At 53.2% G+C, this 16282-nt stretch overlaps 5 protein-coding genes across 5 annotated transcripts; 2 read left to right on the top strand and 3 right to left on the bottom strand.

Annotated features, from left to right (window-relative positions):
• Positions 1-205: 205 nt before the first annotated feature.
• On the bottom strand, positions 206-3104 carry dppV (dipeptidyl peptidase DppV). Its single transcript, XM_040942004.1, has 8 exons — positions 2896-3104; positions 2787-2838; positions 2499-2737; positions 1427-2441; positions 1148-1370; positions 853-1085; positions 523-734; positions 206-442 (listed from the first exon to the last, which is right to left on the bottom strand). The coding sequence occupies exons 1-8, from the start codon at positions 2958-2960 to the stop codon at positions 301-303; spliced, it is 2181 nt and encodes a 726-aa protein (XP_040805816.1). The 5' UTR covers positions 2961-3104; the 3' UTR covers positions 206-300.
• A 289-nt stretch (positions 3105-3393) lies between these two features.
• On the bottom strand, positions 3394-6894 carry BO72DRAFT_474487 (DNA ligase (ATP) CDC9). The gene is made up of 4 exons (XM_040947269.1): positions 6343-6894; positions 4413-6228; positions 4127-4357; positions 3394-4072 (listed from the first exon to the last, which is right to left on the bottom strand). The coding sequence occupies exons 1-4, from the start codon at positions 6585-6587 to the stop codon at positions 3530-3532; spliced, it is 2835 nt and encodes a 944-aa protein (XP_040805815.1). The 5' UTR covers positions 6588-6894; the 3' UTR covers positions 3394-3529.
• Positions 6895-6987: 93 nt separating this feature from the next.
• BO72DRAFT_420587 (uncharacterized protein) lies at positions 6988-10917 on the top strand. The gene is made up of 2 exons (XM_040942721.1): positions 6988-7237; positions 7288-10917. The coding sequence occupies exons 1-2, from the start codon at positions 7205-7207 to the stop codon at positions 10834-10836; spliced, it is 3582 nt and encodes a 1193-aa protein (XP_040805814.1). The 5' UTR covers positions 6988-7204; the 3' UTR covers positions 10837-10917.
• A 9-nt stretch (positions 10918-10926) lies between these two features.
• On the bottom strand, positions 10927-12693 carry BO72DRAFT_444295 (translation initiation factor eIF5). Its single transcript, XM_040943775.1, has one exon. The coding sequence runs from the start codon at positions 12414-12416 to the stop codon at positions 11139-11141; it is 1278 nt and encodes a 425-aa protein (XP_040805813.1). The 5' UTR covers positions 12417-12693; the 3' UTR covers positions 10927-11138.
• A 1163-nt stretch (positions 12694-13856) lies between these two features.
• On the top strand, positions 13857-16254 carry BO72DRAFT_524211 (bifunctional hydroxyethylthiazole kinase/thiamine-phosphate diphosphorylase). The gene is made up of 8 exons (XM_040949850.1): positions 13857-14151; positions 14299-14426; positions 14479-14655; positions 14707-14842; positions 14895-15308; positions 15365-15741; positions 15793-15893; positions 15945-16254. The coding sequence occupies exons 2-8, from the start codon at positions 14327-14329 to the stop codon at positions 16197-16199; spliced, it is 1560 nt and encodes a 519-aa protein (XP_040805812.1). The 5' UTR covers positions 13857-14151; positions 14299-14326; the 3' UTR covers positions 16200-16254.
• The last annotated feature ends 28 nt before the right edge of the window (positions 16255-16282 follow it).

The following is a 16282-nucleotide window of genomic DNA, read 5'->3' as shown; positions in this document are numbered from 1 at the left end:
ATAAATTGATATATGATTGGATATCTTTCTTGATTCGCAGTATGCATAGATATGACGATAGTCACATGGGGAGCTCGTCGAGATTGATTCGTTTTCAATGTAGGGAGAGATAGTGGCTATTACAGAGTGGAGAACTGTCTGCGTCTACGGAACCCGTCTACACCGCAGCAGGTCGTAGCTGGAATGCATAAATGAACACTTATTGGTCCAGTATTCTGTCACCATGTATCTCCCCGAGAGCATCGAGGGAGACAGTAGATACAAGAGATGGAAAGCCATCCATCCACCCCGCCTGACAAATCAAGAGTCGAAATCCACCACCGGAACCACCGTGTCCTCCAACCGGACGGCGTGCGGGTTCGACTCCTCCACGCCGGAGTACCGGTTCAACCAACCGAGAACCTGCTGATGCCAGACGAGGCTGTTCTCCTGGTTGGTAACCCTATAGTTTGCATGGATTAGTTCGCGCTGTCGCACAAATTCAAGAAAAAAACAATGAAAAGCGGAAAGGGCAAACCGCACCAGTGATCCTCATCCGGGAAGTTCAAGAACCGACTCGGCACGCCGCGCTCCTGGAGGACGTTGAACAAGGCGATGCCCTCGGCGACGTCGAGGCGGTAGTCCTTGTCGCTGTGGACGACGAGCTGCGGGGTCGCGAACTGGAGGATCCGTTCGGGAGCGGAGGGGTCGAAGCGCCGGTAGTTGTCGCGGTTGGCCCAGAAGGTGCCGTTGAACTGTTATGTTGCATGAAGTTAGGGAGGGTTGGCTTTTGATTGGGGGGGGGGGTGGGTAGGTGGGGGACAGGTGTGATGAGAATAGAGGGTGTGTGTAAAGAAGAAAGGGGGAGCGCACGTCATGTTCGATGAACCACAACTCGTCGGTGGCGATCTTCGCATCGGCGACGAATGTCCCATCGTGAGAGACGAGCGCCTTGAGCTTGCGGCCCAGCTCCGAGCCCTGGATCCAGTTGACCATGAATCCGCCGTAGCTGGCGCCGGCGGCGACGCCGTGGTCGGTGTCGATGAAGTCGAAATTGTCGTGGACGTGCTGCCAGGCTTTCACGAGGTCGTCGTAGGGAGCGCCTCCTTGGAGTATGGTTAGCATGGTGAGATCCCAAGGAGTGGAGAGAAAAAGGGTCTGGTCGTACCCCAGTCATTTGCGATGGCGTCGGTGAGGGCGTCCCCGAAGCCAGTACTGCCTGTTGGATTCGGGGCGATGACGACGTAGCCCTGATCGGCGAAGACCTTGGGATTCCAGCGCGTGCTCCAGGAATCGGCCCATGAGCCTTGGGGTCCACCGTGGATGTATAGAACGAAAGGATAAGTCTTGCTCTTGTCGAAGCCCTCCGGGTAGATGATCCAGGAATGAATCTGAGAACCCGATCAGTGCCTGTCCGGTGAGAAGAGGCAGGGTATACTAGACTTACCTCGGTCCAATTACCTTGATAATAAAACTCATCAATATCAGCAGAGCTCAATCCAGCAAGCTCGGGATCAATCTCGTTGGCGGATGCCAGTGTCTTGATGACCCCCTGGTCGGGACTAGCTGTATAGATAGCCCAACTAGTCCACATGGCCTTTCCGGTGACAAGGATAGTGGAATCTGGCAGGACATGGTACGCCGATACAGAGCCACCGTCGGTGAAATTCTTCGGCTTGAAGTCATCTCCTGCATCCGCTGGAATAGCGAAAAGCCTGGTTCGACCGTAGTCCTCACTTGTAACGACAAGATTGTCTGAATCGACCCAAGCTACCGTGTCTGGCGATCGATCCCAGTTCTTGGCAAGTGTGGTGATAGACTCATTAGCACCAATAGTATAGACGTACAAGGTGCGCCTGTCGGATTCGTACTGTCTGTCTTCCATCTGGAAGTATGCAAGTTTGTCACTGTTCGGAGAGAAGACGGGGTTGCTAGAATCTCCTTGAACCCCAGCAGGAGTGACGGCACTCTTGGGTCCATTGATTGCAACAGCCTTCTTCGAACCATCATGAGGCACAAGAAAGATGTAAGAAGTAGTAAGGTTGGCACGAGGTAGCTCCGGGGCCTTGCTTTTAAAAGCTACCCAGTTGCCGTCGGGCGAGAGATCATAGTCCGAGTTTCCTCCAAAGGGAGGATAAGGGCTCTCGGCATTCTTGATGGGGGACACCAGATTCGTAAGACCACCTTCTGAAGCATAACGACCCGTGCTGTTACCGCCAGCCGAACTGCTCAATGTGCCTGAGAACACAGCATGAGAGGGTGGGGTAAGGTACGTGTTCCAATGGCGGATGTAGAGGCTGTCATAGATGCGAGCTGAGCTCAGGGACTTCTCGGCTAGCTTCTCATTGTAGGCCGTGCCATTGCCATAAGCCTTGCCACGAAGAATGAACCGCACATCACCCGAGTCCGTGACAGCTGTCTTGAGACCGAGGAAGTTCGCTGGTAGGGAGGCTGCCTTGTATCTGCATGTCATTGTCAGGTATCATTCATCAACAGCGAACGGAGAGTTTTGAGTTTACCCGTTCTGGAAGTCTGCGATATCTGAGATCCACAGCTCGACACCACCGGGAATGTCTGCGTTGGTACTATTGATATAGAGAATAGTGGAGTCATCCGTGCCAAGCCAGATGATCTCAGAGACATTACTGTCATTCGTGAGAGTACTGGTCTCACCCGATTTCAGGTCAATCAGACTCCACCATGAGCTTCCGGAATGGGTGTCAAAGGAGTACTGGGAGACGGAGAAGAAACCGAGAGCCTGATGTTGTCAGTCCTCTAAAGATCTATGATCGGATCAAGCGACATACTCCAGATGGATTGGGGATGACTTCGTCTCTCCGCGGAGCACTAATCAATTGCCTGCAGGATATGAGACATCAGCAACAATACGATTGTGATTGCGCCATGAGTTCGTACTCGGGGGTCAGTGCTGAAGCCGCTGAAGCCGCAGCAAGAATGGAGAGCCATCGTAGAGCTCCCATGATAACGTTGTAGAACAATCGCACACAGGTCGCAATCCAGATTCCGGTGAGAAAGTTCGCGTTGCACAGAACACAAACTAGGAGAGTCAGACAAAGGGGCCTATTTATGAGGTCAAGAAGACCAGGCCGAGAAGACGAAGAGCGAGTGAGTGGTTTGGAGAGTGCAATGATGAAATGAGGGAGTCAGTTAGGGACCTGCCCGATCAGGATAAGCAGCAACAAAAAAAGTGGACAAGCAAGGGCGGGTTGCAAGTCTTGGGTTGCAATGCCAAGTTGATACACATTCCCGACTGCTGCTTGGCACCCTGAAGTGTCTTGCATTGCTGTCATTCACATGGTCTGATTGCTTGCTTGCTAATATTGTGGGTTTATGAGGAGATACCCAGTACGATGCGATGCGAGGCGAGGCGAGGCGAGTGTAACCGATACATCAGACATCTCATAGTCATTCATTATCTATGTTGATTAATCAACGGGCTGGAGCTTCAACCACAGCACCTGGGCTTCCAGTATGTATGTACGTAATAGATAGGACAGCCAGAACAGCCAGAACAGCCAGAACTCTCGGCTCAGTACTCAAAGTCATCGTCTACTCCCTTCTTAGCATTTTCCTTTTGCACCGCCTCTTGCTTGCGGTACATCTCCGCCACTGCCCGAGTCGTCGTCGCCTCATCGGGCTTCTTGTCATCACGGCCTTTAATGAATCGTGGGAATCGAAGAGAAATCCCTTTGCCTCCGCCAGTAGTTCCCTCAAACTCGTCGGCCGCAGCCTTATAGCGCGGACTCAGTGTTAGATCAGCAGTCTTGACCTCCCAGACAAAGCGCGGCTCGAACCACACATCCGGCTGATCTTTGGGGACAGTTGAGTGGGAGTAAAACGGCTTCGGCCGGTCAATGACGATAGGAGAAAGTTGTTTATGAAGCTCCTCCAAGTCAGCCTCCGAGAAACCTGTGCCAATGTTGCAGACCGTCTCGTAGGTCTGCGTGCTCGTGTTGTAAGCAGCTAGAAGGAAGGCACCGTACACTGACGTACGCTTGCCTCGTCCGTGATATGCACCCAAAACCACGAGATCTAGGGAGTCGCCGACTCCGGCGAGGTAATCCTTTTTCACCTAGTGGCGTAGTTAGTAACAGACACAAATCAGGCTCGGGTCTATTCGACGTACCTTGAGCCAGTTGCGGCTCCGCTTGCTTGGTTCATAACCACTCTCTTCAGTGTCCAGCATCTTCACCATCAACCCTTCACACGAGGCCTTTACACTTTCATCAAGTAGAGTCTGGATCTCATCCACAACGTTGGTATTACCATACTGCGCAAACTGGAACTCGCCTTCAACAGTCTCGAATGACTCGTGAAGAAGCTCGCGACGCTCTCGCAGGCTCTTTTTCACCGTAGGCTATTGCTTCGCGTCAGTGTCTCGGGCTTGAACGATCAAAGGACAGACGTCATACCTCTCCGTTCAAGAAAAGCAGGTCAAAGGCGAACACGCAGACTTTGACTTTAACATCCTCCGCTTTGACATCCTTCCTCTTGCGAGTCATAAGTTGCTGGAATGGCAAAACCTTCTTGTTCACTGTATCCCAGGCCACGGTCTCACAATCGAGGACAAAGCTAGTGACACCGCCCTTCACCCATGTGTTGAGTTTCGCAAGCACATCGGGATACTTCTTGGACAGATCTTCCGAGTTGCGTGAGAAGATGGAGCTAAGACCCTGGCTACCACTCTGCAATGTCGCCTTTGCTCCGGGGTACTGGTGGACTGAATCGGGTGCAACATAGTGGATCTGAGCTCTCTCGCCATCATACTTATACTCACAGGTAAAGTCTTTTCCTTCGAATCGATCAAGAACCTCCGTAATGGACTTGGTTGGCTTGGCAAGCATGGGCTTGATGGGGATGCCCGGCTGCAGCTTGCAGTGCTCGTGCAGATTCGAGAGACCATGCTCGAGCATCAACGGAATAATAATCTCGTAAGCGGGCAGCTCGCTGTACACAGTCTTCAAGATAGCCTCACCCTGGGCCAACTTTTCGGTAGAGGGTGCCTTCTCTCCTCGGAACTCAGCCTCGTGCGTGACCACGGCTTGAGCGAGGGCAACAAGGACCGTCTTCTCCGCTAAACCAAGTCTAAGCTTTCCTTCTAGGAAACGGATGATATACTTGGCTTCACTCGGTCCGCCCTTGTCCTTGGTAATATCGATGCCCTTGCTGCCTTTGCCTGCAGCGGCGGTATCGGCCGCAGAAAGAAGCTTCTTGATGCCGGAGATCTTCTTATCTTGAGAACCGTGTCCCTGCACCTTCGCAATGGTAAGAAGACCTTCATGCACGCCTCTGACTGTCAAGGGCTTCGGCTTGAACATGGTCGGCTGATTGGAGCGACTCTTGGCGGCGACTAGCCCGAGGTCGCCGATCTCATGCTGATCAGCCTTGATGACGGCCAAGCTCCGTCCTGTGCTCTCACCAATCGCCTTCATGATTAGAGATTCGCCAATTCCAAGCTCAATGCCTGCATAGTCCGCAGCCAGTTTGTTGATCATAAGCTGGACAGTGGGAAGAAGGTCCTGCGGGGTCAAGCGCAGTACCTGCCGAAGAAACAGAGAGCAGTGAGCGAGGATGACCAATCTTTTGGTAGTCATTTCTATCAACGAGAAGGTCGTACACAGTGCCGCATATGGCACCGGGTCGCCAGCTTTCCAGTCCGGATAAGGCTCACTTCCGCTTGCTTTGAGCGTGGCCTGTACCTTCTCGATTTTCTTCTTTTTCACCTCCGGCTTTTCGTCTTCCTCATCCTCACTAAGCGATTGTGCTTCCTCCTCCTCTGATACTTCTTCCTCCTTCTCGGGTGTCTTTTCCCCCGAAGCTTTCTCGATTTTCAGAGATTCGGAGGGTTGGTTGGATTTGGTTTGCTTCTTCGGACTCTTCGGCGACGGTGATTTTTTCTTTGGAGAGACCTTAGGAGAGGCAGTCGATCCATTCGCTTGCGAGTTTCTCCGACGGCGCTTGGGTGCAGGCTGAACATCGCTGTCTTCATCCTCGCTGCTGTTCTCTCTCTTGGACGTGGTGGTATCCTCCTTGTCGTTTGTTTTCACTGTTTCTGGCTCGGCGCTAGAAGACTTGGCTTCGTCCATGGGTTCGTCCTTGACCTTGGCGCCGTTGACAGCAGCTGACTCTGGAGCCTCTTGGGTCTTGCTCTTTTTGCCCGAAAACGCGAGCGTGGTCTGCTTCTTAGGCGCATCTCGTGGGGCGTCGGAATTTGATCCGAAGAACCTCCTAAAGATTGTCATCATGTATTAGTTGAGAAACTCTCGGGACCAAGAATCGAGAATACCTAGGCGCCAGTCATAAAAGACGCACCCGAGAGTTAGCTGGGAATCCTTGACGTACCCCAGAGTTGCTTGTTTCCGACCCTTAGAATCCGCCATTGCGAGAAATAGTGAGGGACGGAGACGATGATCTGATCGCAGGCAGAGACTGGATAAGGGCGGCCTTGTCCAGGCAAGCGAGGAATGGGGGCGCGCAAAGTGTAGGGTCGAATGCAGAGTCCTCGGAGCTGTGGTGCCAAAGGCGGGATTCCTGGGAAGGAATGGAAAAGACGGCGTAACACACGCGGAACGGTATGAAGAGAGCATAGACGTTCGCTGCTACCGCCTTTCACCTGATAATAAATTTTGCCAGCTTGTCAGTTTATATGCATTGAGGGTCTGCAGTTTCCATGGGCCAGGCACACTAGGTAGACATTGCTGCCTTCCAAATTGCTTTAAGCTTCAACGGGAGCCTTGAAGTTAACGCGACGTGACGTGACGCGAAATTAATTAGTGTCACGTGATGAGACTCACAACTAGGGCAAGTTGTGTTTTTGGCTTGGGTTCTTGACGGGACGATGAAAATCACATCCGGGGTAACTTATCATTTACCTTAGCACCAGTGCTTGATGAGAATGCCCACTCTTGAGTCGAGTCTGGCTACAGCTCAATACAAGACCTGAGTTGAGCCAGAGTGACGCATTTGCTGATCAAACAATGCAAACCTCTCCACCTTTACCGCCCCGGGAGTCGGGCAGAAAGTGATCGCGAGGGCGGAGAGGATGGATTATCGATACTGCTTCCTTTTGATCGCTGCAATGCACAACCTGATGTTTCGTTGTAGCTAACTTGGAGGCTACTTGATGATCTGACTGAATCATTCAATGGCTGAAGTATCTCAGATTTCATGATTGCTTTCGTTACACCTAAATCAGTCTAATTCGATGGAGATCTCCCGGCAGGAAGCTTTCACCAAGGTATGACTCCAGTTCAGTATCATGTCGAACCAGACTAATGCATAACAAAGCTCAAACCACAATGTGTGGAACTGAGTGCTGTCGGCTTGCGCTTTCGTGGGAGTCAAGCATCTCCTAGTGAGGTCTTCAAGGCTTTGAAATCCGTGTACGCTGTCCTGAACGAACTCGGCAATAAAGATGCCCTGGACGAAAAGCTCGCGGAGTATGCATTCTTCCCTCTTTGTCACGTCTTCAACGAGACGCAAAGAACACCAGTCAACTCTCTGGAGCTTGCTGTCAAATGTCTGCAAATCCTGATCGAGAAAGGATGGCGGAGACGCCTATCTCCTCAAATGGGCAAACAGCTCATGATACTTCTGACCTTGATCGTGGGAGGTACGCCGAGCAAAGCCAACGGTAGCCAGCTCGCACAGGCTCGGCCAGCAGAATTGTCGATTACCGGCTTCAACTGCCTTTCAGCTATCTTTAATGTCCTTGAAGGTTCCGAGGCCACCGCCACCATCTACCACGAAGTTGGTACCGCCACTGTGGTCGATCAAACGGTCTATGTCCTGCTAGAAGGAATTAGCGACGACCAATCCGATCAACTGTGCATTTCGGCGGCCGAATCGCTCATAGCTCTTTATCATCGCATCACTGATAGGGTAGTCCTGGCTAGTATCATGCCCCGGACAGTCTCAACACTAACAAAAGTGATAAGACCCACGACGCAGACGCGGCGCTCTTACAAGCTTCTGAGTCTTTGCCTTCAAATCCTCACCTACATGCTAAGAACAGTTCTCAACGATCGAGCTTCGAAGGTGAACGAAAAACAAGATAAATCACAGAAGCCGGACGATCCGCTTGTGCTTGATGCCTCCTGGTTGAAAGCTACAGCCACGCAGATCAAGCTCGCGCTTGCCAATATTATACAGGTCAGACGGCACGAACGGCCCGAGGTACAAACGGCCCTTCGTGAACTATGCTTGATGGTGGTAGAAGAGTGTCAAGTCACGCTGCAAGAGTCGCTACCGATCATTGTCGAGACCTTGATCGTATTGTCCGACGAGGACGATAAGAATATACCGAATGAAGCATTCACAGCTCTTACCCACCACGCTACAACTTACCCAGTCGTGGTAGATAACCTCAAGGATTCTCTGCACACCTGGATCACTTCGTTCCCACGGACTATGCAAGGCAATGACGAAACAGCGAAACAATGGGCAGTTAGACAGATATCGACCGCCTTTCAGGTGTTGTCATACGTACAGTCGAGTTCCGATATCCTGGAAAGCAACCTGGCGTCAGGTATATGTGACAGCGTTGCTGCAGCCGTGAGCCACACAGTGAATGCACTGCAGCCTCTCAGCACCTCTGCCATACAATCTCAGAACATGGAAGTCTTGCAACATGGACGCAGCGCCGTCAGTTTCGAACCCGTGCTTATGGAACATAAAAGTCAGCGCGACACACTGCGCGATCTTCGAACCATGATTGTCAGACTGAGTTCCTCAGAATCCGGCAACAGAATCACACGTCTCATCATCAACCGACTTTACCAAGAGCACGGCGACGCCCTCATTTCACCACTGTGGCTTTCATTGAACTTTCTCACGAGTAACCTGCAGGCTACATCAGCCTTCGATGACTTTATATCGCTCGACGAACTTGAACCCTCAGGCCAACCCGCAACCAGGACTGGAATGATCGAGGAACTGTACTACATCGCACTGCCAGTCTTGAACGAGCCACTGGCCAATGACTCCCGCGACTGGCGGGTACAGGCTCTTGCGCTAGAGGCCGTCGCTCTGCAGGCCCAACAACTCGGCGAAGCCTTCCGGCCGGAATTGATGGATGCGTTGTACCCAGTCCTCCAATTACTGGCTTCGAGCAACCCAAGGCTTCAGAAACATGCGATGACGTGCTTGAACCTGCTCACGAACGCATGCAACTACCAAGACGCCAGCACTATGGTGATAGAGAACGTTGATTACCTTGTGAACTCAGTGGCGTTGAAGCTGAATACCTTCGATGTATCTCCCTATCCGCCGCAGGTGCTGCTGATGATGGTGAAGCTCTGCGGTGCCCGGCTGATCCCCTACCTGGACGATCTGGTGGATTCCATCTTCGGTATCCTAGACATGTACCACGGCTACCCCAAGCTCGTCGAGCTGATGTTCCGAACACTAGCGGCCATTGTCGACGAAGGAACCAAAACGCCCGCCGTGCTGGCAATCGGTGACGGCAAAGGCAGCACCACCCAGCCCGACCACCGCAAGAAGAGATACGAAAGCCTGCAGATCTCCACCCTCGCGCAAGACTTTGCCCAACGACGAGCCAAACGCGCCAAACTCACACACGAGCTCCCGGACGAGCCCATCTCGCACCCTCGCAAGCCGTGGAAGAGCTCACCCCAAGACGAACAACAACCACCCCCCACCGAATTCGACAACACCCTCGCCGAGCTTCTCGAGAAAGACGAATCCGACGAGCCCCTCCCAGCCCCCAAGGAACCAGAGGACGGCGAAAAGCCGCTGAGCAAACCGCACACCCTGCTCCTGCACATCGTCCGCTCGATCCCGTCCTACCTCACCTCCCCGTCCCCGTACCTCCGACGCTCCCTCCTCACCATCCTCACCGACGTCTTTCCAACCCTCTCCCCCAACGAAAATAGTTTTCTGCCGCTAATCAACGACCTCTGGCCCACCCTCGCCGCCAGAATCAGCTTCCCGTCCTCCCCATTTAGCAGCATCAGCACCAGCACCAACCCCCAATCCGCACCCACACCCCTAACCCTCACCACCACCACCGCAGCCCCAAATAACCCAGAATCCCTCGAGGAAGAAACCTACGTCACCACAACCGCCTGCCACGCCATCCGCACTCTCTGCCACGCAGCCGGGGACTTCCTGGCCTCGCGCGTGGAATCCGAATTCCCCCGCTGGGAGCGCTTGTACCGCCAAACGTGGACGAAAGTCCGGCACGACGCCGAGAAGGCCCTCGAGCGGCGGTCACGGCAGCATCCACCCCACCAGCCCGACAAAAAGCTTCTCGACATCACTCCCTCAGAGAATCACCCGCGTACAGCCACAGCCACAGCCACAGCCACATCCACTCCAAACCTCCACCTCAATCTCACGCAATCCCTCTCCCTCCACGCGACCAGCGCCCGCGCCTTCACGCCCCACCACGCCATCTGGCGCGGTTTGCTCCCGCTCTTCATTACCCTGCTCACGCACGTGCGGCTTCCGCTGAGGGTCGGGGATACGATCGCCCGGTTTGTGGTGGAATGGGTGGTTTTGTTTGCGGGTGGTGGGACGGAGGTGTATGAGCTGTGGTCGGCGAGGAAGAAATTGAGTGCTGACGGTGGTCGTGCGGATCAAACTGATGAACGATCTGCTGATCTAGGGTCGATTGAAGAGGCGCTGGAGGCGCTGGAGACGTGGAATGCGGACTTGACCTGGTTTCTCTTTCAGGAGCACCGGGCTCGCGGAGTTGGGTCGAACATCCAACAAAAGACGAGGAGTAGTCCTTTGATTTGTGAGGTGGTGGAGGAGCCTTTGAAGGTGTGGACCGTCCCGGGGACGGGGTTGAGGTTCGCAGAGTTGACTTTTTGAACATGAACAATAGTCGGGAAGTTGATCAACACAAAGTGGTACAGTATATTGCCTAAGCTGGATCTACTATTCTTAGGGTGGAGATCAATGTATAGAGCAGAGAAGTTTATTGGTAGCTAACTAATATGTTCTCGTCTTGTGTAAACCTCTCAGACAACAAACTCAAGCAACAGCGGGTCAAAACCGAGTATACGCATCAAATGAGTGGAGTCGGTGAGAAAAACAATAAGCGAAGAGACAACAGGTGGAAGAATTCCCGAAAGCGATCATCTAGAACTAGAAACCAGCAAGCTGGCGACAGTCTACTCATCGTCTTCCTCGCTCTCCTCCTCGCTCTCGGCGTTTTCAAGCCACTCGAGGAAGGGCTCAGCGGCCTTGCGGACCTTCTTGCTGGTCGAGATGTCGACGTACTTCTTGCTAGCCTTGGAACCCCAAGCCTTGAGGGTGTCCTCAGAGATGAGGTCGTGCTCGTAGTACTTGAGCAGAATGGCAGGAATCTGCCCGATCAGCTCGGGGCGGTCCTTGCCGACGAAGCGCTCGGTTCCACCCAGGAAAGCCTTCTCGTGACGCTCGGAAGTGATCATCTTCTTGAGAAGACCGGCACGGGCGGGGATTTGCTTAACGATCTTGTCGTCGAAGATGGTTTGGGCGAGAACGGCCAGAGTCTTGTGCTTGCTCTCGATGCCATACTCCTTGGCCTTCATGTAGATGTCGACATCGCTGACACCAGTGACGCCACCCTTCTGAGCAGCAGCGTCGATGATCCAGCTACCAAGCTCATCGTAGGCGGACGGGCCATCGGCACCGTCCTCGTCGGCATCCTCCAGAACGAGGGTGCGCTTGAGATCATCGGGGAGCTCCTTGGCACGAGCCTTGACGGCCTCCTCGGAGACGTCGACCGCCCAGTCATCGTCATCAATTTCATCCTCGGCCTCAATTTTCTGGGCCTGAGCCTTGATGCGGCGGGTGAGCTCGTCGTCGCTTCCTGCTTCCAGGGCGGCATCGGGGCTCTCCTCATCGCCGTTGTCGGAGTTGCTGTCTCCGGGGCTGCCATTGCTGTCACCGTTGGCTGCCTTGTTCTTCTCCTTCTTACGATCGCGGCGATCCTTCTTCGAAGCCTTGTCCTTCTTTCCTCCCTTGCCCGAGGCGACATCACGCAGGATGAAGGTGCTCAGCTTGAGACGAGAGTCGACCTCGGAACGTTGACCACAGGCCTTGCAATCCAAGAAGATCTTCTCGTCCTTGATGTTGACATCCGTTTCCGGATTCTTGCACTTCTTGCAGAGCACGAACTTGGAGATGAAGCCATCGAGATAGTCCTGAAGCTTGGGGGCATCATGAGCACCGTTGATGATCCAGCGGTCATCGGTCGGCTTAGCGTTGGCCTGAGCACCGAGCTCGAAGCCGAAGTACTTGATGACATAAGCGGGAGGCCGAGCCAGAGACTGAGCGACCGAGTTCAAGTTGACAACGACGGTCTTAATACCGTTGCCCTTGCCCTCGATCTTCGACTGCAGGCGCTCCATCTTGTAGCGGTAGAAGGGATCGGAGACATCCCGACGAATGTTGACAGTAGCCATGATGACGGTTGAGGTTGATAAAAATCTTCAGGAAGACTGATTGTTGTGGTTATATTAAGCGGGGAGGATTCTGGACCAGGGATATCTTGTAAGAACAAGACATGCGTAGATTCCTAGTTGAGAAGGAATGGTGGCGGTTTTTTGTTTTGCGATCGTTTAGAACGAGAACGATGGAGGGCAGCCCAAAAGCTTTCAGCCACAGGACTTCGAATGTCTACTACAAGGTTTCGACGTGAAGCGAAACGATTGCAGCTTGAGCGGCAGGTGGTGATCGAAATCTCTGACGCAGGACGAATACATAGACAAGTTCTCGACCGACTCTATTTTCAGTGGCTTTCTCTGGCAGGAAAGAGAGAAACCAACGGGTGGTTCTTCTGTGGGGGGAGGGAAAATCGACACGGTCAGATTCGCAATCCTGGTGGAGGAATGACAGAAAGGATGGTGGCAGTGAGACTAACCAGAGTGGCTTGTGCGTGAACAAAACTTGAGGTGCAAACCAGCAGGCAGAAAGGTCGCCTGAAGGGTGATTTAATGGGACAGCAGCGTATAACGCCGATGGAGTTGGAATAAAAAAGGGGGGGAGTGGTTGACAAAAACCGAGAAGTGATGTGATAGAGAGTGGGTGAGAAAGAGAAGAGAGAAAGAGAAGGGGAAGAGAAGGAGATGCGAGCGAGGGTAGAAAAGGTAGAAAAGGTCCCCAAACAAAAAAAGTCCGACCCGGTTTGGTGCCAAGCACTGATTGGGAAGGAATGGAAAAGGCAGGCACTTCGACTCCCGGCGGCCTGAACAATATGGCCACCAAGTGAAAATTTGAGATGAAAAATGGAGACGCTGAGTCAGCTGCCTCCCTCCCGACCCCCCCCCCCCCCGAATTGAGTGAGGATGCCGGCCTTCCGGTTACACGTGCTCCCATTCACTCAATCCAGTCGCTAAACTATTGTTTGCTCTCTTGTAATTCTTCTACTTCTGCTCCGAGGTAAATCTTGCTTGCAAAAATATCTGGAAGGCTATAGCTCGTGGTTGTGTCCGACCTTATCCCCGAGATCATCGTGTCGCTGCCTGCTCCCATGAACCCTGCTCAAGCATGCTATGGATGCCATGCATTTGTCTCAATTCGATGCTACGTGGAGATGTTAAGCACTTACGACATTATGTCCTGCCTGCTAGGCTACCATCACCCCGTAGTTACACAACCAGACTGGCCTGCTTATCCTAGACAAGATATCCCGGCCAATCTTCCTAATGAAGTAGTTCTGATGCTTGAGGACTCACCGCCACCTGTCTTGTCACACACACAAGTCAGGCACTGTGAAATATGAGGTGCATCACGGTAGGATGTCTTCGGGATGCCTTGGACAAGCAAGGAACCTCAGAGACTAGGTCGGCTCAATGTTGCATGGCACTCGCTCGGACTCGGTGGAATATATAGTCGAGGCATTCGTAGCAGTGTGCTATGCAGTAGGCCATTCTCTGGATATTTCCAACATATCAAGGCGTCGCATTCTTTGTGTCTTTTGTCTCAAACACCAATAAAATCATCAAAATGCATATCAAAACAATTGGTGCAACAGCTTGCAGCAGCAAATCGCCATCGACCACAAGGATGTCGTCGGTCGTGCGTATAGAATGACTAACTTTCGGGCGTCCCCACACACTGCCCGACATTGCGAAAAGCCTCTTCCAACCGTCCGAGTCCTTTCACCAAGGATCTTGAATTGTGTAAGTCTCTCAGTGGGTATGTTTTACTCTTGATTTCCCTTCCCCGCACGGGTGCGACTAATTTGACGATGCATTAACTTGCATTGTTGGTGGCTCGCTCCCGCACCCCACGTGTGCCCCTCGTCGCAATGTCACGAAAAACTAAATTAACCGCATCTTCTAGCCCCAGGACGTTCTGATAGTCTGTAAATATGGCTCTCGATCTATCTGTATACTTGGTCACCGACTCGACCCCTGCCATTCTCAAGGGTCGGGATCTCTGTACTGTCGTCGAAGAGGCCCTCAAAGGAGGTACGTGCTTTCTCTGTCTGCCAGAGACATCTCCACTGACCACTTATCTCAGGCGTGACTATTGTGCAGTACCGCGAGAAGAAGGCCGACACGGGAGCTCAAATCGAGACAGCCAGGAAGCTACACCAGATCACCAAGGCCTATGGAGTGCCATTGCTGATCAACGACCGTGTTGATGTTGCTCTGGCCGTGGGAGCGGAGGGTGTCCACCTTGGCCAAGATGACATGGGTATGCATCTCCCAACCCCGTCTCGCAATCTACCGCGCTAACTGCTTGCAGCGATTGAGGTAGCGAAAAAGCTTCTCCCAGAGAATGCCATCATCGGTATCAGCGCGGGGTCTGTTGAGGAGGCCCAGAAGGCGATTGCGGCGGGCGCCGACTATCTCGGCATTGGCACCATGTTCGCCACGCAAACGTAGGTGCCATCTGTTGACTCACCAGGACAAGACATCGATTGACCAGGTCAGGAAAACGAACACAAAATTAATCCTTGGTACAGCCGGTACCCAAGCCATTCTGGAAGCCATCTCCGAGACGGGCCGGACGGTGGGAACCGTCTCCATCGGTGGAATCAAGCAGTCGAATGTGCAACGCGTCTTGTACCAGTCCCGTGCGCCGAACAAGGGGTTGGATGGCGTTGCCATCGTCAGTGGTATCATGGCTGCTGATGATCCCAAGGCTGCCGCGGCCGAGTTCGTCAAGCTCGTTGCCAGCCCCCCTGCATTCGTACACAGTGAGCCGTCGGCTTCGGCGCGGGACACCACCGCACTCCTCAAGCAGGTTCCCCAGGCGATTCAAGATATGGTAAAGGCTCATCCGCTGGTACACAATATGATCAACTATGTCGTGGCCAACTTTGTTGCCAACGTCGCTCTTTCCATGTACGATACCCCCTCGCGGTGCTCACATACTTGACAGCAGGGCTGATAACGTGTAGGGGCGCTTCCCCAATCATGTCTCCATACGGCGACGAAGCCGTCGACCTCCGTCAATTCGGCGGTGCCCTGGTGATCAACATGGGCACTCTCACCAGCGAGAGCATCCCCAATTACCTCAAGGCTCTGCAAGCATACAACGAGCGCGGAAACCCGGTGGTATACGATCCAGTCGGCGCGGCTGCGACCGGCATCCGTCGGGGCGCAGTCAAGCAGCTCATGGCGGGGGGATACTTCGACCTCATCAAGGGCAACGAGGGTGAAATTCGACAGGTATTCGGGAGCAGTGGCGTGACACAGAGGGGTGTCGACAGCGGCCCCAGCAGCCTTGACGACCAAGGAAAGGCTCGGTTGGCTCTTGAGCTTGCTAAGCGAGAGCGTAAGTTTGACTACACGCTTCCATCAATATACATTCTCACAAATTATCTAGGGAACCTCGTTCTCCTGACCGGTGCGGTTGATTACCTGAGTGACGGCGAGCGCGTCATTGCCGTGGAAAACGGCCACGAACTTCTCGGCCAGGTCACGGGAGTAAGTGCACCGACCCCTTTTTTTGATCTGCAAATGCTAATGAAGGAACAGACCGGCTGTGCTGTTGGTACGGTTGCTGGATGCTTTCTGGCCGCCAATCCGAAAGACAAGCTTCTTGCCGTGCTGGCGGGTCTTCTGATGTACGAGATCGCTGCCGAGAACGCGGCGGCGAGGGAGGATGTGCGGGGGCCGGGAAGCTTTGTTCCTGCTTTCCTGGATGAGCTGTATGCCATCCGGCAGGCCGCGTCGAAGGGGGACGACAGTTGGTTTAGTGAGCGGGCGAAGGTGCGAGAGATTGCTCTGTAGATAGAGTGGTACACGGTTGTTATGATGTGTGTAGTTATAGTACAGTATGTTCCGGCAGTTTGATATGTCTGCCCGATAAACAA

Source organism: Aspergillus fijiensis (genome assembly GCF_003184825.1).
Source record: "Aspergillus fijiensis CBS 313.89 unplaced genomic scaffold BO72scaffold_4, whole genome shotgun sequence".
NCBI lineage: Eukaryota > Fungi > Ascomycota > Eurotiomycetes > Eurotiales > Aspergillaceae > Aspergillus > Aspergillus fijiensis.
Note: the sequence above shows the minus strand (reverse complement) of the source record. Positions and strands in the feature narration are given on the sequence as shown.